At 42.9% G+C, this 25241-nt stretch overlaps 1 protein-coding gene across 1 annotated transcript in view; it reads left to right on the top strand.

The window, feature by feature from the left end:
* Positions 1-24843: 24843 nt before the first annotated feature.
* The window catches only part of LOC135710106 (tetra-peptide repeat homeobox protein 1-like), a 34101-nt gene continuing 33703 nt past the window's right edge, over positions 24844-25241 (top strand). Inside the window, exon 1 of the mRNA XM_065232593.1 lies at positions 24844-24946. Coding sequence (XP_065088665.1) covers positions 24929-24946 — 18 coding nt within the window. The 5' untranslated portion in view covers positions 24844-24928. The remainder of the gene's footprint in view (positions 24947-25241) is intronic.

The following is a 25241-nucleotide window of genomic DNA, read 5'->3' on the forward strand; positions in this document are numbered from 1 at the left end:
GAACTGGATAGAACTCGAGAAGTTTCCGCCCAGGTCACACATATCACAAACTTAACCAGTGAGGACGCTACAAGAAACGGCCTAGTAGTTGATAAACTTGCTCCGGAGGGATAAACGAAAATCATGAAATCAACGCTTTGACTAGTCAGTGTGGTCTCAGAGTTATCCCAGCAAGGAAATGAATAAATCCATCCCAGAAGATCCTGCGCAAGATTGCGCAAGCTCAATTATATGTTAACCTTTATTTAATTTATTGTTAATAACAACAATACTGTAAATGTAGCTCAACTCTTGAAAATCCTGCTTTGATTTGTCGTTGTACGCTTCGAGATCGGATACCCACGACAGGATATCCTATAATTCGGACGGATAACAGCAAAATATAAATGTTCCGCCATCCCCGGTACAGTTTCATTCCGGTATATAGGATCCATTTCCTTCCTTGATCAAAGGCACCGGGGGGACGGGCACAGGCGAAACCGTGTTGGTCGTTTTGGCTTCTAATTCCCATAGCCATAGCATTACCCAGTGTAGTCGGTATGTACGAGCAATTTACGATGATACGGGATCGTACTTCCTCAAAATTTTCTCCTCAGGTGGAACAAATTTCATTACGTTCAGAGAATTTTCGCGAACGTGCAGAAACTGATGTTGAATGTCTACCGAATTGTTTTTGATTTCCATGGACACGAGACCCAACCCGTCTGCACCATAGGAAAACTCAACGATTTCACCGATCGCATTTCAAACCGTACCATCGCGTCCAATACGATCAGATCTACCAGGCATTTTACCAACCATCGCTGGAGATAACTCGATAAAAACCCTTCTCGTCCGGCCATGGTGTGGAAGAAGGACTCGGTAGGTGTGAGGCCCGAAGTGAAGCTGTCCTGAATGAGACCCACTAGGATTTTCGCTGTGAATCCGATGAGTTGATCAGAGTTTTGCTAGTTGTGAAGTGATTATGGTTCAGAGCAGTGATGGGAAAATATCAAAAAATCAAATCTCACCACCACCCAATATCACGCTTGATTTTCGTAGACAAAAATCAACAAGCAAACAACTGCGGTTGACTTTGCAAGCTGTGATATCCCAGCTCGGAATATCAAGATAACAAAACTCACCAGCTGCAAATCTCAACAAACTGTGGTGAGATTCAGTTACATGCAGAGATGCCAGGCTTATTTATAAAAAATCTGGCAAAACCCGAAAAAAATGTCTGGCGAAAATCTGGCACAGGAACATAGGAAGCTGCCAGATTTCTCAAAAAATCTGTCTGGCAGAGCAACAATTTCTCTGGCTGTGCCAGATAAATCTGGCAACCTGGCAACGCTTTACATGATTTTTGCTTTACACCCGAATGCAACCGAAACTCCCATAACGGCTGGCAGCACTTGTGTCTGCCATCGGTGAACAGTAAAAAGAGATAGCAAACTATACTTTCTCTTTCGAAGAATACGATGTGCAACGGAATCATTTTTGTGTCGAGTCAACTCTCAGCTTGATTTTTGCCCGTTGTGAATAGTCTCAATATCAAAGGAGCTTGTAAAATCAATATCAAGCATGATATTTTGTTCCTCGGCTTACTTCGTTTAGGGGTTGTTCATTAACTACGTAGGCAGTTTATGGGGAGGGAAGGGGTTGGAAATTATACACGGCCCATACAAATTTTAAAAAAAATGTGTATACACGCTTATTCTGGTCAACTCAAAATTAAGTCGAATGTACTCATCTCAGCGGCAAGTATGGCTACTCAAAATTGAGTAGTCTTATGTTGACTCACTTTTGAGTAAACTACGTTCTCACGTAGATTGAGTCAAATCCACTCGCCGGTATTTTCAGTTGCAGGGAGAGTTTCTATGAGGCTTCCTCCGACATGATCGGACGAAATTGAGTACGATCGACTCACCTGGTGAGTAAGCAGAAGTTAGCGTGTAGATAATTGTCTACGCAGGAGGCAAGAATCTCAAAAAAACTGTCTACGTAGTAAATGAACAGCCCCTTACCGTCTTTACTGATTACCCTAATAAAATTTGTATGGTTATTTGGCCTCTATTATGTGGGTTATCGTTCGTTTATGGTATTTTTTGTTAGGGTACGCGCTAACTTCTGCTTCCTCACCAGGTGAGTCGATCGTACTCACTTTCGTCCGATGTATCGAGTTGTCGAAAATTGAGTAAACGAGAAATGTCAAACTGAGTAAAAACCACTCAGTCAGCAAAATCCTGGACTTGGAAAAAAATGCCAGTCATTTCGGAGGTAACCTCATAGAAAATGTTACTTAAAACCGGCTGAAATGCCTTCAGGTAAGTACGAATTGTTTAGGGAAACGGTGTTGGACCGTTTTTTGCTCCGGTAGAATGAATCCGGAGCAGGCAATTTCCATTTCTTTTTTTTTTTTTTTTTTATAATGCGTTTATTTTTCCAGGCTCATTTGCCGTAGCTTTGCGGAGCCGATATTCATCGTTTGGGTACAAAATTACTTAAAACTAACGTTAGTAAAGCGGGGGCCGATTACTCGCGGCTTTCTCGAGGTTAGGGGTAACAAATTGTAACAAACGGGTGGCAGGGTAGGGATTGAGAACACAAGGTTTTTTAGAGCAATGTGCTCTTGATCTAGAACTAAGCGACATACTGGAGAAAAAGACAAACATGGGGAGACACCGATGGAGACCTAGCAACTTGAGAGAACACAAGATGACACTAACTACTAAATCCTCAGATCGATCCGTTTTAAAAACACATAAATTAAATTAAAATAATCGAGATCTCGGCTCGCCAAGATGTCTCTAACGGGCCGCATAGGTTGTTTTCCTCGGGCCCTGAGGGATGCGGATAACTCGGATCTAGCAACACAATGTAGGGTGCATGACCAAAGCACGTGGTCGATATCGTGATAGCCACTACCACAAGCGCACAAATTGCTGCCTGCGAGCCCGATTCGGAAGAAATGCGAGTCTAACGAGTAGTGATTGGACATGAGCCTTGATATGACACGTATAAAGTCACGGCTCATGTCCAATCCTTTGAACCATGGCTTGTTCGATACCTGTGGGAGAATAGAATGTAACCATCTTCCCAGATCACTCTCATTCCATTTTTGTTGCCAGTTGGTGAGGACGTGCTGACGGGTAATTGAGAAAAATTCCGCAAAGGCGATTTGTCGATCAAAAATATCGCCTTCCATAGCGCCCACCTTAGCTAGCGAGTCCGCTTTCTCATTGCCCGGAATTGAGCAATGAGATGGGACCCAAACTAAGGTGATAGTATAGGAGCAGTTAGATAAAGTACTCAATTTAGCTCGGATTTCGGTCAGGAAATACGAGGAGTGCTTCATCGGCCTCATTGATCGAATAGCCTCCAACGAGCTAAGGCTATCAGTAAAAATAAAATAGTGATCAGATGGTAGTGAGGCAATTTGCTCTACTGCGTAGAATATGGCTGCTAGTTCCGCCACGTATACGGAACAGGGTTTTTGCAGTTGATATGAGGCGCTATGAAATTCGTTGAATACTCCAAATCCAGTGGAAGCGTTTATAGTTGACCCATCTGTGAAAAAAACTTTTATTGCTACTAACATGGTGGTACTTGTTTGCAAAAATTAAGGGAACAACCATCGACCGATGGTGATCTGGTATTCCACGGATTTCTTGCAACATGGTCAGATCAAAATTTACAGAGGAACTATAAAAGTCTTGGAGGCAAACACGAGAGGAATTGAATGAAGAAGGGCCAATCTCCAGCGTCATGTAATCGTAATAGAGACTCATGAATCTTGTTTGAGGATTTCTGTCGAGCAGCTTCTCAAAGTTTTCTATTACCAATGGGTTCATTACTTCACAACGGATAAGAAACCGAAAGGACAGCTCCGCGAAACGATCTGTCAGTGGAAGAACACCCGCGAGTACTTCGAGGCTCATCGTATGCGTCGAGTGCATACAGCCAAGCGCGATTCGGAGGCAACGGTATTGAACTCGTTGCAGCTTCAAGATATGTGTTTTCGCCGCGGATTGAAAGCAGAAGCTACCGTACTCTAGAACCGACAAGATGGTTGTTCGATACAACCTGATCAGATCTTCCGGGTGTGCTCCCCACCAAGTTCCGGTAATTGTACGAAGAAAATTGATTCTTTGTTGGCATTTTTGTTTCACATACGCAATATGTTTTCCCCACGTGCTTTTGGAATCGAACCAGACACCTAAATACTTGAAAGATATACTTTGAGTGATTGTTCTACCCTTTAGTTGAAGCTGTAACTGTGCAGGATGATGCTTCCTAGAAAAAACAACCAACTCAGTTTTCTCCGGAGAGAATTCGATACCCAGCTTCATAGCCCAAGTAGACAAATTGTCTAAGGTATCTTGCAATGGTCCTTGCAGGTCCGGTGCACTTGGTCCTATAACGGACACAACGCCGTCATCTGCAAGCTGCCTTAGCGAGCAATTTTCATCAAGACAACCATCAATGTCTTTTACATAAAAATTATAAAGAAGGGGGCTTAAACATGAGCCCTGGGGGAGACCCATGTAACTAATTCGTGAAGTTGTCGAGTTTCCATGAGAAAAGCTCATATATTTCTCAGACAACAAGTTGCTCAAATAGTTGTTCATAATTGGTGAAAGCCCACTATCGTGGAGTTTATCCGAAAGGACATCGATACAAACAGAATCAAAAGCCTCCTTAATGTCCAAGAAAACTGAACCCATTTGCTGTTTTTGCGCATAGGCCAGTTGAATTTCAGTTGAAAGCAACGCAAGACAGTCGCTCGTTCCTTTGCCTCTCCGAAATCCAAATTGCGTATCTGAAAGTAAACCATTCGACTCGACCCATTTGTCTAGACGAAAAAGAATCATTTTCTCCAACAATTTCCGTATACAGGACAGCATCGCGATGGGACGGTACGAGTTATAATCCGACGCGGGTTTACCGGGTTTTCGAATGGCGATAACTCTTACTTGCCTCCAATCATCCGGAACAATGTTGTGCTCCAGAAATTGATTGAATAAGTTCAACAAGCGTCTCTTCGTGACGTCTGGGAGATTTTTGAGCAAGTTGAACTTGATTCTATCCATTCCTGGAGCTGAGTTGTTACATGAAAGGAGAGCAAGTGAGAATTCCACCATCGAAAACGGGGAATCTATTTCGTTATTACCCGACGGACGATCACGAACGTTGGTTTGAACCGACACCGAATCCGGGCAAACTTTCCGCGCGAAGCTGAAAATCCATCTGTCCGAGTACTCCTTGTCTTCATTAATCGGTGATGACGCGTTTCGCATTCTCCTGCCGACATTCCAGAGTGTTCTCATGGAAGTCTCTCGCGACAAACCATCGACGAACCGACGCCAGTATCCGCGTTTTTTTGCTTTAATTAAGTCTTTAAAGGTTTTCTCGAGGTCGGTGTACCGCTCGAAATCCCCGACCTTACCGTGTTTGCGGAAGCGTTTAAACGCGGCGGACTTCTCGCTGTTCGCGTCGGTGCAATCCTTATCCCACCACGGGGTGGGAGGTCGCTTGCGGACGGAAACACCCGGAACACGTTTCGTCTGTGCTCGCAGCGCAGAATCGATGATGACACGCGCGAGAAAGGAGTACTCGTCCAGCGGAGGAAGTACGTCAACCGATTGACTGGCATCAAGAACCGCGGACGCAAATTTTCGCCAGTCAATGTTTTTCGTAAGATCGTACGCGATGTCGACCGAGCGAGTAGAAGATGAACCATTGGTAATAGAAATTTTGATTGGCAAATGGTCACTACCGTAGGGATCTTGAATTACTTTCCACGAGCAATCCAACGATAGTGAACTCGAACAAAGTGAGAGGTCTAATCTGCTTATTTTTGCTGGAGGTTTGGCTACTCGTGTTGCTTCCCCGGTGTTCAGAATTGTCATTTTGAAGAAGTCGCACATGTCGTATATCAAGGTTGAGCGGTTGTCGTCGTACAGTTCCCCCCAGCCTGTACCGTGAGAGTTAAAATCTCCCAAGATCAACCGTGGCTCCGGCATAGCCGTGCAGATATCCGCGAAACTTTGACGAGAGATCGCGGTTTTCGGTGGAAGATATACTGAGGCAATACTGAGGCATTTACCTCGAATATTAACCTGACATGCAACTACTTCAATGCCTGTCACTGAAGGCAGATCGATTCTATAGAAGGAATGGAGCTTGTTGATCCCCAGAAGCACCCCTCCATACGAATCTGCGCGGTCAAGGCGTATAATGTTGAAATCGTGGAAAGCAAGTTCGTTGTCTGAAGAGAGCCATGTTTCACAAAGGGCAAATGCATCAGAAAGTGAGTTGTTAACTAAAAATTTAAATGTGTCAAGTTTTGGCATAAGACTTCTACAGTTCCACTGAAGAACAGAGATCATATCCCCGACCTCATTCGGAGAATTATCCATCAAAGGATATGATCGATGCAAGGAAGGACCACCTAGAAGCTAGTTGCTTCAAAAGAGTTTTCACCATTGGCAGCACTAAATTAATAATGCTCCTCGTTGAGTCAGAGACATTGAATATACTGAAGAAGCTATCCACAATACCAGAAAACGTGAACATGGGAGCATGTTCTTGCTGATTATTCAGCTGATTTTCTGGCCGAAAAACTGGAACATCTGGGGTTTTAGATGATCCTGGAAGTGACGGAAAGTTCTTGTCATAATTACAAGGTTTATAACCCGGTGGAATGGGTTTCGGTGAATTTCCGTTACTTCTTGATTTTTCCAAGGTGGAAGGGTGGTCCGTACGAGTGGCCTTACGAGGCTTTTCGGTGGTGTGTTTTTTTGCTCGTTTTCTCGTATTGCCTTTAAAGACAAACGGACTATCCTCACCGACCTCTGAGTCAGAGTCTAGATCATCAACTGGCAAAATGGAGAACGTGTTACTGCTTTTTGGTGTGGTCTGAGAAGATGAAGCGGTATTCTTCAAGAGTTCTGCTAGAGTTCTCTTGGAGCGAGCTTGCAGAGACCGCTTAAGTTTTTCTCCCTGCTGTTTATACCTCGGGCAGTCAGTCAGGGTATGTAGGCTTTCCTTGCAGTACACGCATTTTGGAGGAGCACCGCAAGGGCCCTCTTGATGTTGCTCGCCACACTGATCACAGCGTGGTTTGTTCGAGCAGTAGTCCGATGTATGACCAAGTTGTTTACATTTCGAGCAGTTCATTACCCGAGGTACAAACAGACGTACAGGCAGCCGAACCTTGCCAATAGCGACGTAGTGAGGTAACGCTGAACCCGAAAAGGTCACACGAAACGAGTTTGACAAGGAATACGTTTTTTTGGAGCCTACTACGGATACTGACTGCATTTGAAGGCAGTCCAATATCTTCACCTTCGGCAGGGCACGGTTTTTAAAGATTCCGAAGGAATCGGGACCCAAGAAATCATCACTAGTCAAACTCGCTTCGGTGACCACTCCTTCAATTTCTACCTCACTACTGGGTATGTAGACTCGGTATTCCAATGAAAAAAGCTCGCACGCAACAATTTGGTTAGCCTGCTTCCGGTCATCAACGGTAACGCGCAGTTTTATTGGTGTTACCTTGAAAATATCGGTAACGGCCGAAAAATGTGTTGTTAGATCCTTAGAGATCCTCGGAATGTTCAAAGGTTTTTGTTTGGGCCGGAAAAAAACAACCCATGGGCCTTTCGAGGCTTCTGGGTAAGCCTTTAGGCGGGGGAGCGCAGAGGTTTTCGGGGGCAATGGTGTGGGGGGTGCAGGTGGACGAGGAGGAGATGGTGGGGGAGAGGGTTGTGGGCGATATCTTTTCTTGGGATATGCTCCAGTATTTTTGCTGGAGAGCGAGTCAACTGGAACGTCAAGGGTTTCCATTTCCACAACTTCCTCGAGACTTTCGTGTGAGGTGGAATTAAGAGTTTCGTCGTCTGAGATGGCAAGCGACCATCCCCCGCCTTTATCATTTTCATCCATTGCGGTTAAATATCGCCGCAATGGTGTTTTTGGTAAATATTTTACAAATAATTACAGTAATTTCAAATAATATCAAAAATAGAAAAACAAAAATGCAAAAATAAACAAAAAAAAAATGATATAGTTTTACTCTACTAAAGAGTAATATGAAAGAAACAAAAAAAACCAAGAAAAAAAAAATAGAAAAAAAAATATATATATACTGAAAAAAAAAATTTGGATCACCCTAACTATACTCTACTTAAAAATAGTACGAGAAAAAAAAATCAAGAAAAAAAAAAAAAATTATAGATATATACTATTTACAAGATTTTGGATCACCCTAATTATGACCCAGCCTAATCTAATACTGGACCATGCGGGAAGATGCGATACTGGTGAAAACAAAGCGACACGGTATACCTATTGCACTGAGGCGGCAGATGACTGGTGCGATGCTATTGTATTCCCCAACGGCTGTTGGGTCGATAGCCTTGCAGCTGGTATGCCTCTTTCGCCTCGGTAGGCAATTTAACGTGCTTTCGTTGTTGCTATCAATGGGCCGATAGTGGTGATGATTTTACAGATGTTGATGTTAAAGCTGGACCGTAATCAAAGCGCTCGGCGTATGATTAACGGCTTCCTCACTCGCGCACTAGTTGTCTTAACACTATGCCAACTAACTTTGGCGAGAAAAAACCCTCGCGTGGGGAAAAACTCAAAAACTCAAAAACTAGTGTCGTACAACGAGACCGATGCGACTTGACCGGCTCAGCGTGCGAGACGGAATGAATTTCCATTTCCTTTAATAAAAATCAAAACAAAAACTCTCCCTGCAACTGAAAATACCGGCGAGTGGATTTGACTCAGTCTACGTGAGAACGTAGTTTACTCAAAAGTGAGTCAACATAAGACTACATACTCAATTTTGAGTAACCATACTTGCCGCTGAGATGAGTACATTCGACTCAATTTTGAGTTGACCAGAATAAGCGTGTAGGTAACCTAAATGACCCAACGAGAGATCGGAATGGTCAGCATCTAGACCGATCAGTTGCTAGACCGGCTTAGAAGTAGAAGTGCCAGGTAATGCGAAATCATTTGGCAGGATAAGATCTAGAAAACGTCCGTTTCGGTGTAAGTTAAATACGTGCAAAAGAGCAGAGCAAACCACCGGCATATGCGATAACGCCACTGCAAACCGATTTTGGTTGTAGTGTAGAGCGGGGATTCAATCGAGATGCAATCAAGCCTAACGATTCCACATGATCACGGATGATCGTGCAATTGCTTTTTTCGGACGGGAGGCAGGTAGACAGTGCCTATCCTGAGAATGTTTTGTGGAAATTCTAAGACAATTTAGAGCTGTTTCAGTAGACTGATGGACGAGTTACTTAGGTAGCTGGTTAGTCTCGTTGAGATAGCAATCAGAACGCCTCCAACGCGTGATTTTTTACTGTTCAGGGGGAGATTGGTCTGTTCTGAAGACTGATTAAAGTGATCCGAAAGTTGCGATGAATAGATCTGGTCGATCTGGACTACGATCAAACTATATTAAGCCAAGAAAAACGAGTCGATTTTAGTCCTCAGCCGACGCTCGTTTTGATAATAATTCCGGAGGCCATTCGAGGGGCAATCCCGCAAGCTGGAAAACGAAGGAAATTTAGGTACCGAAAGTTCACAATCACAATCATACTCGTCTTTCGGCGTCGCACCTCCATATGTTGCTGTGATGCGAAAAGTGAGAAACCAAATGGCAGTGATCTTTCTCACTGAGCAATGTGAGTTACTCGAGGTGCCTCAAAAGCAACTCTGAAATTGCTCATGATTAGGAGCTGTCTTGCCCCTTGGTTAAATCACACACCAACATTTCTCATTTTCTAACACTAGGTTCACTTCGAGGTAAACAAAATAGTCAACCTTAGCAACGATTGGCGAAACGTCAACACTCAACAGTGATGCCGCTTTGTATTATTTTATTTGTGTCCTATTGGTCAGTGTGTGCTGAACTGTACCGATCAGTGTGACATACTGTGTTTTGTCACAGTGCGCAGAGTTGATTACCCCTTGAAAGCAGTGCATTTTGGCGGTTCTTTCGGAACAACTTTTGACAGACGACCATACTTTTACTTGAGGACTTTAATCGAGAGTGGTCTTGGTAATCGGTATTTATTTGCACAAGATACTTCAGAAAATTTTCAAAACTATACCTGCTGCTGATTTGCAATAAAGTGTCATACAATTCACAAGATTATCATAAATAAAGTCTTTAGACCCAATGATTTCAAAATTTAGTAATTCAATTGTAAGTATACCTTTTTTTACAACAATTGAAAGCAAATCCACCAATTGAGTTCAACCCAGTTAACTCTGGTTCTAAAACCAGAGCACGGCAATTGCTTCGTGGCTTCCAGCGGACTGTTTATTCAATTTCTACTGATTCCATTCCACTCTCCTATGGGATTGGGGAGAACTGACAGAAACAAAACGAAAGTGTACGGTGCCATCTACTGACTCGTATCGAGGTCCATATATTCTCATTCACTCTTTCCCTCAGTTCTGTTGGCGTTTTTGGCCCACAACACCAACCAGAACTGTGATATATTGTGTCAATATCAATTCCAATTCGAACAATGTCCCGAAGAAAATTTGTGAGCATTTTAAATCCTTCAAAACGCAATAAATTATTGAAAATACATTTGATTCTTCAATGCTACGAAACATAGCAAAACACCACCTTTATGATCGTATTGGGTCTCCTTATAATTATTGATAAACAGCTTTCTAAGCCTAGCCCCGGCAAGATTTTGCCAATGCATTGTGTGTCAGGCTCAATGATCTAATTTTCCAGGGATGTCAATCGGGATGGATTGAGAATCGAACTCGTTGCTTTGCTTGGTATCCGATCATCGGCACTTGAATTTTGAGAAAAATTGTTATTCGGGATATGCATCCGCACTCACAAGTTGATATCTTGCAAATACGGCCGTCACCATCATTATATAAAAAGTCATCATGCTGGCTGAATAATCCATCAGGAATTCGTACCTCTCAATCGAGGAAGGATTCTGCAGCATTTTTAATTTTACCTCTCACCATCGCCGGTCACTCAGCTGCCTGTCCGGGTTTTGTATTATGTGATCACCGTGGCCATGCAACTTTTGCATTTGTCACGGCCCGTAGCCGAAGCTTCTTAATTGAGTGTGCGGAAAAGGAAACGTTAAAAAAATTGGTTTGCATTTTTGAATGTGCTGCACCGCTACCGGATTGGTTGTTAGTTGCGCACGTGCCGTGATTTTTATGATACTAAAAAATAAACTTTTTCATCAACGAAATATCAGCATGTGGTGGCGAAGCAGTCCACAATGTTCTCTCTTTCGAGGAACCAGAATTGATAGGGTTTCAAATCGAATTCTACATCCACTTCATCCCATTGCGTTCTGTCAGTCATTCCCGAATCGAATAAGCTGATTGAGATATTGATTACCTTCGTGATTAGTTAATAGTAAATATATCTACAGACGTAACAGTCAGCAAACGCTAAATCAGGAAGCGTGTCACTCAAATGTGTTTGGCTTCGATTGTTACCTCACTACGTGACAGACACGAACAGCACAGTAGGCTTTTGGCTGATGTGTATATTAACTCCGTACACCTACTAGTGCTGCTGATAACGACAACAACCAACGCATAAAAGGGACTCCGGAATGTGCGTTTGGCATCACTTTCACCATAACAAATAATGAATAATTACGATTGGATTGATGGGAGGAAGTGTGGCAGGCACGCGGACAAACAATGGACACCTGCTTAGATGACTGCACAGTTGCGTATGTACATACAATTTGACATTGGATTAGCATGTAGCAATCTATAGTTATGTCATTTCTCGATTCACCCACGGACTAGCTCAGCGTGTGACCTAGAGCACGTAAATTCAATTATTCCGCAAACTCACAAAACTTTTCAGCATGAATTTTCAAGACGCTTGTATAATTCATCAGGACGACCCGGCAGAAAGTACTTAACAAACAGTCTCGGAGTCACAAGTTCAGATTGAATCTCGTTCAAACAGAACCGAGTCTCACCCCGGGTAAAGCAAAGAAAAAAAAAGTGGATAGGAAATAAGTGCTGCTGGGAGCAGTCTGCCGACTGAAGCCAAGAATGGTGTCAGAGCATTTTAAGAACTTTCTCCGACCATTTACCATTAGGTAAGCGTCCATCCAGCGCCGACAGCGACGAAGATCTCCGCCAGGAAATAATGAGAAATTCCCTATTTCTGAGCTCGCACGAAACATTCTTCCCGAACGGCAGCCGGCGACGCGACGCACCCGTTCTTCGAAGACTCACTGACTCACTGTTGGATCGCTGACGGGAGCTTCCAGCTCGCAGTCTCTCTGTTTCTCTGTTTGACTTTTTAATTAAATTCTTCTTTTGATAAATTTACGGTGGTCCACATAGAATGTATGTAAGTATGTGTCTTTGCACTTTACACAGCTTCTGGTTGATTGTTAATGGAATTCATTGCAAGCTCAAATGGGGAATGAAGGAAGTTAACTTAATAAATTAGATTAAAAATTCATTGAGTTTTAGTTCCACTCAAGGAACAATAATTGTTCTCGCTGGCGAAAAGCTCATATGAGTTCATAATTCTTTGTTGCAAAAGTTTTACAACATAATGATCAAAATATCTGCATTCTTTTGAATGAACATTGGGTAATTAATCATATTGTTGAGCAGTTATCTAGAGCAGTTCCACTCCAAATGACGAATCGAAAAACTTAAAAAATCCGATTTGCGTAAAACTTAATTGTGTGGCAATCATTGGCATTTCTACAAAAACTCGACGATTTTGGATGTTCTAATTTTTTTTTAAAATGGCTTTTTAGTAATGTTTCAATAAATTGTAGCACGAAAACAACACGTGTGATCGAAATGTTGCACAAGTTCCTTAAACTGGCTACATTGGTGTGAGCGATTGATGTTTGGTGTGTGAGTTGTTTGGGAGTGACCGCGGATGAGTGAGTGAGTTGCGTATTGGTCCAAGCCCGAATGTAACTGAAAGCATAACTAGTGTGTTCTGAACCGCCGTGAAGTAAACGGAAAATATAGTTTTACGGTTGAACTAAATCTGTGTTTCGAAAAAGGAATCCGAAAACAAAAAATCGATCTCTTCCGTTGTTTAGTTTAACAAGTTTAAAGTTTTGTAATTAAAATTGAAACTTTCCAAACAAGAAGTTTAAAAATATGACCAAAAGCTGATGGTCTATGCTTGTTGTCAATTTGCACGTGTTTATGGTTTTAAATATTCCTAAAGTTTGCATTTTTCATGAGTGTTCTTAAATAATAGGTTACATATAAAATGTTCGAAGAAAAGTTGCGGACGTTGCCAGAATTTACCGAATTCATGAACATTTGTTCCGAGAGTAAACGATGTTATTAATTCTTTTGCTAATTCAACACCTCTTCAAAAATAAATCCGATTGCATCGTAGGCATCCCCTGCTTGAAAAGTTTCAGCTTTTAGTTCGGTAATATAGACTTAATTGTAGTTTGTAGAATAATATAGCAGTTTCTCCTAAATTTCTATTTATACATGTAAACTTATGTTGATTTCAGTATTAACTGTAGGAAAACAACTATGTTTAAGCACTAGATAGGTTAGCTTAGGGTTCGAAACTAGATTTTAAGGAAACTTTTAGATATTAAGCATAGAATAATTTTCACTTTCACTTTCTTATCTATCGAGCTACTTTTGTCTTCTATACACGTTTTGCAAATCATCAACGGATGACAGATCGCGATCACGACAGCGACGATGACGTAGCGATCATGAAGTGGTGATCATGCGAGATCAGTGACGGGTCCCACTGCTCACTTCTCATCACTCACAGGAAGTCGAGGGGTTCGCCGAATCGATAGGCGTAGTAACAATGAGTGTTGGCACCCAGAAGAAAAAAAGACTCAATTTCCATGGTTATAATCCAGCTGTTTTCGTAGATGAGGCACTCACAAGAGGAATACAAAATTCGTTTACTGATTACCGGTAGGCCTGGCAGTAATTGCGAACCTTACGGTAGGTTGAACTTGGAATGCCTGTTGGAGTTTTATATTTGATTTAGTAAATTCGATGCTTGTTCTTTTTGGGTTTTTAATATGATATGAGACTTACCAACTATTGTATAAAGGGTGTAAGATTAAATTTTTGCCATGCCGTAGTACAAAGCAGAACGTTTAGATTAAGCTAGGTTTAGGAATACAATTAAGATAGATTCGAGGGTGACGAAACTCCCAGATTTATTCAAATTTTGAAAAAAAAACTAACTCTAAAGTTTGAAGAATCGATTCATAGTCGGACGAATCCATTCTATCGATTATATCCGATAAAATCGAGCTTAAATCTTTAAAAATGGATAATATCTGTTTGTATCGTTCACATCTCTGTTATTGGATCACATCTCTATAATTATCATGACAAGTCTCGAAGAACATTTCAAATGGTTCTATCTGCTTTGATCGATTCTCTTCATCGACTTTCTCTTTTCATAACCACTGCTATGCAAACAGATTTCGCGCTAATTCACATAGTTTGATAAAGGAGGTTCTTATCTAGCGTCCGAAACGTCAAATACAACAAGGAAAGGTTTTGCAGCTGAGTTATTAACGAAAGAGAAAGTCGATGAAGAGAATCGATCAAATCAGATAGGACCATTTGAAATGTTCATCGAGAAGTAACGGTGAAAGCCGTTTGTTTATAAGAAAGGAACATCGCGTAAATCTCGACCAACAATACAATAAGGCGAAAAAGCTTTTGTAATGAAACTTTTAATGCTCTTTCCTCGTGAACTGAAGCTTTCCTTGCCAAACCAACAACACCATCAGGTAGGGAAAATTCTCTGCTATTCGATAGTGGTTTTCGATTGGTAAGATTGTGAGATAAGGGCATTACAATTTTTTTGATCCACCCTTCTGTATTGTTGTTCGAGCTCGATCATTATTCTTAAACAAATCTATAGATAGAACTGGAAGTAGTGCGTAACAGCTTCAAGGTGTTTTCTTGTAGAGTCCATTTTTCCATCACATCTCGCAATTTGAAGAGCATACAACTCAAGACCTACGAGGTTTATACATCTACAAATTTGAGACATTGCTTGCTTCTCCGCAACAATCAACAAGTATTAGCTTTCAGCTACGTGAATTTATAGAAACCTTATTATTTTTACATATGAAATAACGAAGTATAACATGAAAAAGGGCGCTACAGGCAATCACCTTAGCAATGACTTCTCTTGATGATTACTAGGAAATCAAGACACGCCCACACAAACCAACATAACCATCATGTAAAGGAAATCTTTTAGAAAAATTTAAAAAAGAGAAACTGCATTCATCTTTGCCTTGGATATAGTCGGTTTCAAGATCACGGACTACGATTTGAACAACCCTGGCATCCAGCATCAACGGCGTCTATGGTTTGGTCACGTTTGGCCATCAATGCCGGTAGTCAATTAGGTCACCAACCCTCCGTGCAGATATTTTCGTTGCATCCAGAGTTGGAACTTAAAGCTTGAAGGGTTTGAAACAATCACAAAAGCAGGTGCTCAGGAAGTGACAGTTCACATCACGCTACACACTAAATAAAATATAAGCATAATGCTCAATAATTCTAACACATTCAAGATTATCCATGAATAGTGAATGAAATCGGATAATATCGAAAGGCGCGTGTTGATTCAAAACGAATCGAATTTATTCAAAACAGATTCGTGAAAATTATGCAAATTTTATTGAAATTCGTTAAAACAAATGTAGAACAGATTACTTTCGTCCCCCTCGGATGGATTGCATGATTATTTCTGATACAATTCTTACCACAAACGAAGTGACAGACGACTAACAGGCGAAGAAATCAAATAAAATAATGTATTTTTTTAGAAGTTTGTGTAATCAGCCACCAGATGGGCTAGTATTTTTGGTTTGATTTGAACAAAGTTTATTTTATGTGCAATGATCTTTAACAGTGTGCAAAGAGTGTACCATTGTGTCATTTTTTATGCATTTCAGTTTTGAGTAGAGTGAAAGAGATATAACCAAAACATTCTAGTACATTTAGTGTTGCCATGTGATACACTGAAAAATTACAATTTCGTCACCAAAGTTTTCGAGCCGCTCCGTCTGTTACTTCGTTTGTGCATCTTACCGTTGCAGTGTGAAAATGGAAGCGGAATTCAGAATATAATATAAATTATTACATAAGGGGTAGATTTAAGTAAGTACTAATAAATTCACAAGGCTCTTTATATAAAAATTTGCACGCCTTCAATTTACCTTCACTATTGCCTTTTCTATGGATCGCAGTAGGCATCGCTTGAAAACTGACGTGTTTTTCTTTTGCTGCGTATTTTTCGTAAGCGAATTAAACACATTTTGGCTTTAAATTTGTTAATTTGTGTGCTGAAATGTAGTTTCAAATGTTTATAAAGCTATCATTTAGTGATACATCAGTGTTCACTCGGCTGTCGACAAAAGCAGGCCACTCTCGATGTGTGCTGCGCGATCGTCTGTTTTCTCGGCAGCAACCATTGTGTGGTCCTCCTCATTGTTCTTCATCAGCAGTTCTTTCGGTCGATGCGTCGTCGACTTTGGAAAGTAACCGTTTCGTGATGAGTGTGTGAGTGCTGACCACGTTTTGCGTCCATTGCTGCAATGGACGCGCTCTGACCCTCGTTGGCGTACAACAATTTGCCATACACAGCAAAAAAAGTTGTTGAATATTACATCGAAACTGATGCAACCAGGTCAATCCATCGGTTGTGTAATATCACATTGTACGATGTACATCGATTTTGCGAACAAAATTACATCCATTGATGTAATATTGTATCTGCTTTTTGCTATTACATCATTATTTCATACATCAGCTTGAATTACGTTGATCGATATTACATTTTTTTTTGCTGTGTACAATGAAACCACTGGAAGCGGCTCCAGTTCTGATGGAGGAGGCTTTTTGGATAGCGGAAGATAAAGTGTTTATTGTGTTGTACCTTTTGACTATAGTTTTAAGATGTATTGTATAGTGACCAAGAATCCTCGGCTCTGTAAAGTTAATTCGGTTGAGCCTTATCAAATAAATTAATAAACAAAAAAAAAAAAAATTTAGTGATACATCGTGTTTTACCTGTGTTTGCTTTGAGTGGCTCGGTTAACCTTGAATCTAACCTCCAAAATATACAACGCAGATTCAGTTCCATTGTTCGGTCTCGATTTTCATTGCCTCCCGGGAGCCCGGTTCTCCGAGTTCGGATGCTACACTTTCGGCGTATAGTTCTATTGAGAGATAGGTCCGGTTGCTGAATTAGCCCGGGAACGTGTTTATAATGTGTCCGTCGCGAGTTTTGGTGGTGGACTTCTTCTTCGCAAATCGAAACGCGAGTGATTCGTTGCTGTCGTTCGGGCGCGTACCAGCGAATCTGGAGCTGTGGCAGAGGCGATTCGGCCACCTGAATGCGAAAAGCTTGAAGAAACTGATCAGTGAAGAAATGTGTGTTGGCTTGAAGCTGAACAGTCGCAAGAAGAATGAAAAGTGTGCGAGCCATGCGTCGCGGCCAAGTTAACGCGATATCCTTTCCAAGTGCGTAAAGAACCGCGATCGTCGCGCATTCTCGAACTTGTACATTCAGACGTTTGCGGACCGATCAAGCCGGTTGAATACTTTGTGACTTTTTTGGATGACTGGAGCCACTTTGTGATGGTGTTCTTAATGAAATCAAAAGACGAAATGTACGAGTGCTTCCAGCAAAATGCCGCGCTGGTATCGGCAAAGTTCGGTAGTAAGATTTCGCGTTAGCGGTCTGATAACGGGGTAGAATATAAAAACCGCCCGTTCATGCAGTTTTGTGACCGAAGTGGAATCCAGATCGAGTGGATGGTAGCACATACCCCGGAACAGAACGGCGTTTCCGAGCGCATGAACCGCTCTCTCGTCGAGCGCGCTCGGGCCATGCTGGAAGACTCTGGCATGAAGAAGTGCTTCTGGGGTTATACCGTACAGACTGCAGCCTATCTTCTGAACCGTAGCCCCTCCAATCGATCCCGATATGACTCCGTACCAGCAGTGGGAAGGATCAAAGCCGGAAGTCCAGAAACTTCGAGTCTTCGGTTGCTTCGTGTTCGTCCACATTCCAAAAGAGCAACGAGTTAAGTTGGACGCTAAATCTTGGAAAGGGCTATTCCTAAGCTATGCTCACAACGGCTATAGAGTGTGGCATCCGACAAAGCGGCAGATTATGAAAATACTCCGGGATGTGGCGGTGAGCGAGATGTTCTCTCAATTGCTGCGGCCGATGATGAACAATCCGAATTGGTTGAACAGGCACCGGATGCAATATTGGGCGTTCCGGATACGGACGAGCAGGACGACGGTTCCAGAGTGGAATCGGTGTCGGAGTACGAGAGTTTCTTCGAAGAAGACCACACTGGAGCAGAATCGGAATCCGGTTCGAACAACAACGATGGCGAGCACGATCCAGCGGAACCCATCAGTTGCAGTCGACCAGTGCGTGAGCGGCGTGGCAAACTGACTATGATATGGAGTAAGCAGCGTATGCGCTGAGCGCCACATAAGGGATCGAGGATTTGCCAAGGACGCTAGCCGAAGAGAAAGCACGGAAGGACTGGCTGAAATGGGAAGCTGCGGTCAACGAGGAAATAGAAGCCCACACGAAGAACGAAACTTGGACTTTGACCAAGCTGCCAGGAGATAGAAAGTCGATCACGAGTCGCTGGGTTTTCAAGATAAAACCGGGGAACCGGATCGCTTTCGACCAAAAGTTCGGTTTCGATTATAGTGAAACATGTTCTCCGGTCGCCAAACTCGACACTTTGCGTTCTGTCTTGGCGATTGCTTGTCGGGACAAAATGGTGGTGCATCAAATAGATGTTTGTACCGCCTTCTTGAACGGGTCGCTCACTGATTGGTGACACCGTAAAGGCGCTCCGTCGGAAGATGGGTGCGGCTACCAGGGCAGTATCATTGTGGGCATCGTTCGCCGGACTTTGGCTTTCAGCCGATAAGAGCTCCCTTACTCACATTTGTACCCATCATCACCGTCCTCTCAGCATCCTTAGGGTCGATACATATATTATGTCACGCTCTAAGGGGGGGGGGGGGGGGTCTAAGATTTTGTGACAACCTATGCATTAGGTATAAGAAAAACGTCACGATAGGGGGGAGGGGGTAACTTTTTGCTCGCTTTAGCGTGACATAATTAATGCATGGGATCTTATCTACATCGACGAAACCGCTGTCCCGTTAAAAAAAAAAACAGTTCGCGTCCTAGGGGTTCGTCTTGATGAGCATCTGACTTTCACTGCACATTTCGATAACGTCAAAAGCGGTTGCAAAACCAGACTGAATCTTCTCCGTTCTATTGCTGGACGGCACCCTGACGGTAACCGGCTCCGTGTTGCCAGAGTAATTCTCGAGTCGCGTCTTTTCTACGACATCGAAATCATTTGTCTCGCCCGCGATCTGCTAATCTCCAACCTCCACTCCCCCGTGTCGAGAAGCTATCCGTATTTGTTCTGGTCATCTTCCACCCACACCTAACGTGGCAGCCTGCATCGAGAGTGGGATGCTTCCTTTCGACCGGCTGACCACACAAACTATCTGTAAGCGGGCAATAAGTTTCGCCGAAAAGACAGTTGGCCCCTACGAGAGAGTTTTCCTCCTCACCGAGGCAAAATTACTCTTTTCTGCAACTGCCAATCTGGAGCTCCCCCTAGTGTCCAGGGTCCACTGGTGCGGAGCCAGGGGTTGGAGCCTGCCCAGACCCGTAATTGACTTGGCAATCAAGAAGAAGTTTCGGGCAGGATCCAACTCCCACGCACTAGTGAAATCGGTAGCAGAACTTCAACGAACCGTATACAACGGTCATACAATCCGATATTCCGACGGCTCTGCAGCCCGCGGGCGTGTCAGTATAGGAATAACAGACTCTCAAATGTCTGTATGTCACCGGCTACCGGACCAGTACTCCGTCTTTTCGGTAGAGGCTGCCGCTGATTTCATCGCTGCCACTTAACCATCAAGCAGACCAATCGCGGTTTTCACGGATTCCGCCAGTGTAATCGAGGCTCTCGGATCGGAAATTTCCAAGCATCCCTAGATCCAGGGTATTCAGAAATACGCACCCAACAACACCGCTTTTCTTGGATCCCTGGACACTGTGGTGTCCGTGGGAATATAGAGGCTGATCACCTGGCGGCTTCCGGAAGAGAAGTTCCTATGTACATCCGGAAGGTCCCAGCCAAGGATTTGAAACACTGGGTTTCAAATGTGATCTGGGAATCCTGATCAGCCGATTGGCTTCGCTCAAGGGATACTTTAATCCAAAAGATCAAGTACGACATACATAGGTGGGAGGACCCACGAGACCACCATACCCAGATCGTGATGTCTCGCCTAAGAACGGGGCACACCAACATTTCCCATAACTTTACTGGGAACGGCCCTTTCCGCAGGATGTGCGACATCTGCCATGTCCCGCACGCGGTAGAGCACTTCATATGCCACTGCCCACGATATGAGGGGTCCCGCAAATTGTATGACATACCGGAAACTATCAGAGATGCCCTTAGTGAGGACCCGACAAGAACCGCGGCATTACTCGATTTTCTCCGAGAAGCCGGACAACTCGAAAGCATCTAACACTTGTATATTGAACCCGATCAGATTCTGCACAACCCCACAAAGACCAACCTTAGCTTCTCACCTGAAAACGAACATGAACGACCGACAATACCTGACCCACATCATATTTCTCTTAAGGATAACGCCAACGGATGATTTATACGACAACAACAACCGGACGACAGTCATGACAGCAACTACGACAGAAACAACTCTGATAAAACTAAAACTATGATTTTAGGGAGGGCTCCCTTGTGGGGCCTCCACCAAAACTCTGTAACTAGGGGAACTCCATTCTGGAGTCCCATCCCATTACAAACTTTGTAGTTAGGGGGGCTCCCTTCCGAAGCCTCCAACTACGTACGAGACGAACCAGCCCAAGGCTGAAAGTCTCGTTAATAAAGAAAACTAAACTAAACTAAACACTAAGGAGATTTTTATGACGCAACCGGAGGGGTTCACAAAAGGAAAGAACCTAGTCTTCCATTTGCAAAAAAAAACCCTATATGGCCTTAAACGCATCTCGAGGAACAGTCGATTTCACAACTTCGTGGTGAACCATCTTGGCTTCAAGCAAAGTGCCAACGACCAGTGATTGTACACCCGAGGATCCGGAGCGATTAGGGTGATTATGGTTCTTTACGTGGACGACATACTGATTGCCGGAGCGTCGGTGAAATCAAGTGCTTTCTGGGACTACAAGTTAACTCATCGATACTATCTGGAGAACGTTCGAAGCGCTTTAAAATGGAGGACTGCAAGCCGTGCTAAACGCCCATCGAGATTCGCCTGAAGCTGCCGAAAGGGAACGAACAGAATTGAACCGTGCAGCCGTTCAGGGAACTAGTTGGTTGCTTGTCATACGTAGCCCTAACCACTAGACCGGATCTGACAGCGGCAAGGAACTTCTACAGCCAGTTACAGAGCTGCCCCAGTGATGAGCACTGGACTCATCTGAAAAGGATATTGCGATACGTCAAGGGATCGCTCGATTTCGGCCTGGTCTACCGTACGGATAAAGCCGCGCCGCTGCTGAAGGTCTTTTCGGATGCCGACTGGGCCACCGACTCCTCTGGTCGTCGTTCAGTGAGCGGTGGTGTGTTTAAGGTGTTCGGAAATACAGTCAGCCGGCTCACCAAGAAGCACCAAACCGTCGCTCTCTCATCGACCGAGGCAGAGCTGACAGCTCTGCATGGTGGCCTGCCACGAGATGTGGATGAGCCGTCTTATGCACGATTTGGGATACAGGAGCAAGGAACCAATCTGCGTTTACTCAGTCTGCTATGAGGATTGTAACTGTTCGTTTTTCCCGGCAAGTTCAGTAGCAAGAGACCCCTCGAGCTGGGTCTCAGGATCGGCTTACTACTTGGTAATCACGAGGAACTTCGCGAACAAAATGTGCAGCGTACGGTCACCTGACTAGAAATACTGTGTAGTGTGAATTTATTGATTTAAAGATTTACTTTGACTTTGAGGGTTTTTATTTAATAAATTGGTGTGTTGGTGGGATTGGTTTAGATTTCTGTAGTCTGTTTGTGGGTGTGGATAAAATTAACTGTGTTCTTCGGTACGTACCACTGCTTATTTTGGCGTCCTGCGAGGGCTCGCTGCTACTGCTGCTGACGACGAGCAGGCAAGCTGATTCCCAAAACAGTGGGTAATTACTGTTTAACCGCACGAAGGTTTGGCGGGGTTTGTCGATGGTATGTGGCTGTGTAAGCCTTTCAGGCGTCCTCCCTCGTTGACGGAGATTGACACGGCCCAGGACGATACCAGAGTGACCGTTTCAAGAGGGGGAAGGCTCCTTTACGTTTAGGGGTTTCGCCCCCGAGCTTGAAAAGCCTCCTTACGGGCGGCTGACCCAGAGGTTGGATTGGTCCTTTGCGGTTGGACGTAGCAAACCGAGGTCTACTACGCCGAATCGTGTGCACCTGGTCGAGCTTCTCATTAGAAAAAATGGCGACTTTCAGTCGAATTAACACAATACAAAAAGGTCCTGTGAGGGTAATGGGAGGTATTAGAGAAGCCGTACTAATCTTCTAGTCATTAGTAGTGAGCTAGATTTAGTTAGTTTTTAAGCGTAGGATAGGTAATTAGCGTACCAGACGAATCCGCCGTCTTCTCCCTTTTTTGCTGGATACGGCTCACTTAGCAATGTGAAGGACACTTTAAAATATGGCTCTTGTGCACACGAACGCCTGTAACTTTATGAGCAATGACGCTCCTCCTTATTCTCTTCAACCTCGTTGTAGCTTCTTTGTTGCTGTATGTGAGGTTGGGGGGGAGGGGGTTCGTTATCACCACCTTTGTAAATTTTGACACACTTCGCCTGCTGGTCTACTCTTCTATCATTTAGTTGTTGTACCCACTGGCTTGCATGCGATTCACCTCACTTATTTTGTACAAAATTCAAATTCTACTAACCTATAACATTTTTAATAGACACTAGGTACATTTTTACTAACATTTACTAGTCCTACTACCAACCCTAAATTTAATCCAGCACCACTTAACTCTAGAGACGTGACTGTACACAAAATAAAAGCACAAATAAAAAAATACTAACAATTTGTAACAGTCGATTACAGGATCGCAGAGGAATCGAAGGATTTCGGACGGGTCAAACACATCTACGTAAAGTTCCACTTCCTGCGGGACTTGATAAACAACAACACTTCCGTTTTTCATTTCATTACTCTCTTTTTGAATACACACATTTTCTATGAACTAATCGTTGGTTTTACGTCTTTATATAAAGCCATAGAAAAATAAAGTTTAGAAAGGTTGGGCTGTTATAGCTGCCTGCTCTATAGCATGATACTGCTATTCAGATAATCTGGCGATAATCTTCCTAAATTGCACTGTTAGTATTTTCAGTACATAATAAAAGGTTCTCTTTTGATATCTCATATGACAAAGTTTCATTGCAATCTGGCTAATACCGTTAACCTACCTGAAATCCAAGCTTATCCCATTTTAAACCTCTTACAACATGTCAGACCTTCACTAAAACAATCCAAATACTTACTATGTACTGTTGAGCTGTTCCACGCCAACTGATGAATCGATTTTATTTTCCCTCTCTTGATTCCATGAAATTTCACATTTCCTAGTGAACGGGCAATGAATTTGTGCCGGAATTTGGCCATTTTGACTCTCGCATAATTTTTCAAAATAGCATATTTGACATTTTCAATAAATCGTAGCACGAAAATGGCTCATCTAATCGAAATGACGTCTGAGACCAGGTTGTAGGAAGCTTGATTGACTTTTCAGAAGAAAAAAAAATCAATCTGGAAAATAGCGCAAACTTTCGTCAAAAATTGAAATAAAAAGCTGCCAAAAACGTTAATAACTTTAGAATTTTTTAGATTTTTTAATTTATGTTTATTTTAGCAGATTTTTTTTTTCATTTTTGACGAAAATTTTCGCTTTTTTTAGTTTTTTCTTTTATTTTCGGAAGAGTCAATAGAATTTATTTTTTGTGTTGTGGAAGTTTCTAACAGGTTTTTTTTTTGTCAACATATTTTTCTGTAAAGGCAATCCAGATTCCTACAACTTTATCTCAGACGTCATTTCGATTAGATGAGCTGTTTTCGTGCTACATATAATGTATTGCAAAATATCGAAAACGTCATTTTGAATAACTGGGCGTAAGTTAAAATGGCCGAATTCCAGGACAAACATAGTTAATTGCCCCTAGTGAACAATTATGTGAAATTTCATGGAATTGTGAGAGGTTGTTTCACTATTTAGCCTGGAACTGCTCTGCTCTAATCACCCTAAACATTGCCAACAGGATTGCACAAACAGCAACGCGCAAAAATAAACATTGCATCTGATGTCAATCAGTCAAAGTCGCAATTCAAAGAATGCACAACGACACAAGCTGCAACCACCCCGAAAAGTGCTCCGGGGGAATCCTCAAACTCGAAGCACCGCAGCTCGACCCCCTAACGGTTCCCCAAGTTCTGCTGCCGCGTGGGAGGTGAAGCTATAAATCGGTCGCCAAATGAAAAATTCAAATCAAACCGCATCCAACACTTTCCGCGTGCCGTTCAATTATTTAACTTTAACCCCTATTGTCCGTCCGTGCATCCCGTTCCCCCCAACGATCCGCGAAGTCGCCCACCCGAAGGAAGGTCTGTGTGGGTCTGTAGGCCACCAGCGCTTCAAGCAAGCAATTACTGCATTTCTTTGCCCATCTACTGCCATCTGGCCGAGGGGCCCACAAATAGTGAGTGTGAAAAAGTGACGAAAAACAACGACGGCGATCAGTGAGCTGTGCAGCGGAGAAAGATAGTGCACCGTTTGACACAGTCAACTTATGAAAATGAAATTTGTGGTACGTGATTGTAATTAATTGATGGATTATGGCATACAGAAACGATATGGGTGATCAAAGTGTTGTAATTCGAATGATTACATAATGGACGATTGCAAAAAAAAAATCGATAGCATTAATGGAAATGTGGTGATTATGTTGGTGATGGATGGCCCAGAGGATTCTTTTGGATTCGAATCCATCATAACAAACAATGAATCAGTGAACACAATTGGTTGCATGCATACATTTGGGCGCTTTGTGTTGACAGAACGCCTGGCAATATGTGCCCGGATCACATTAGATTGATTGCAAA

Source organism: Ochlerotatus camptorhynchus, unplaced genomic scaffold (assembly GCF_037179485.1).
Source record: "Ochlerotatus camptorhynchus isolate MF236.1 unplaced genomic scaffold, CSIRO-AGI_Acam_v1.1 ptg000370l, whole genome shotgun sequence".
NCBI classification, from domain to species: Eukaryota; Metazoa; Arthropoda; class Insecta; order Diptera; family Culicidae; genus Ochlerotatus; species Ochlerotatus camptorhynchus.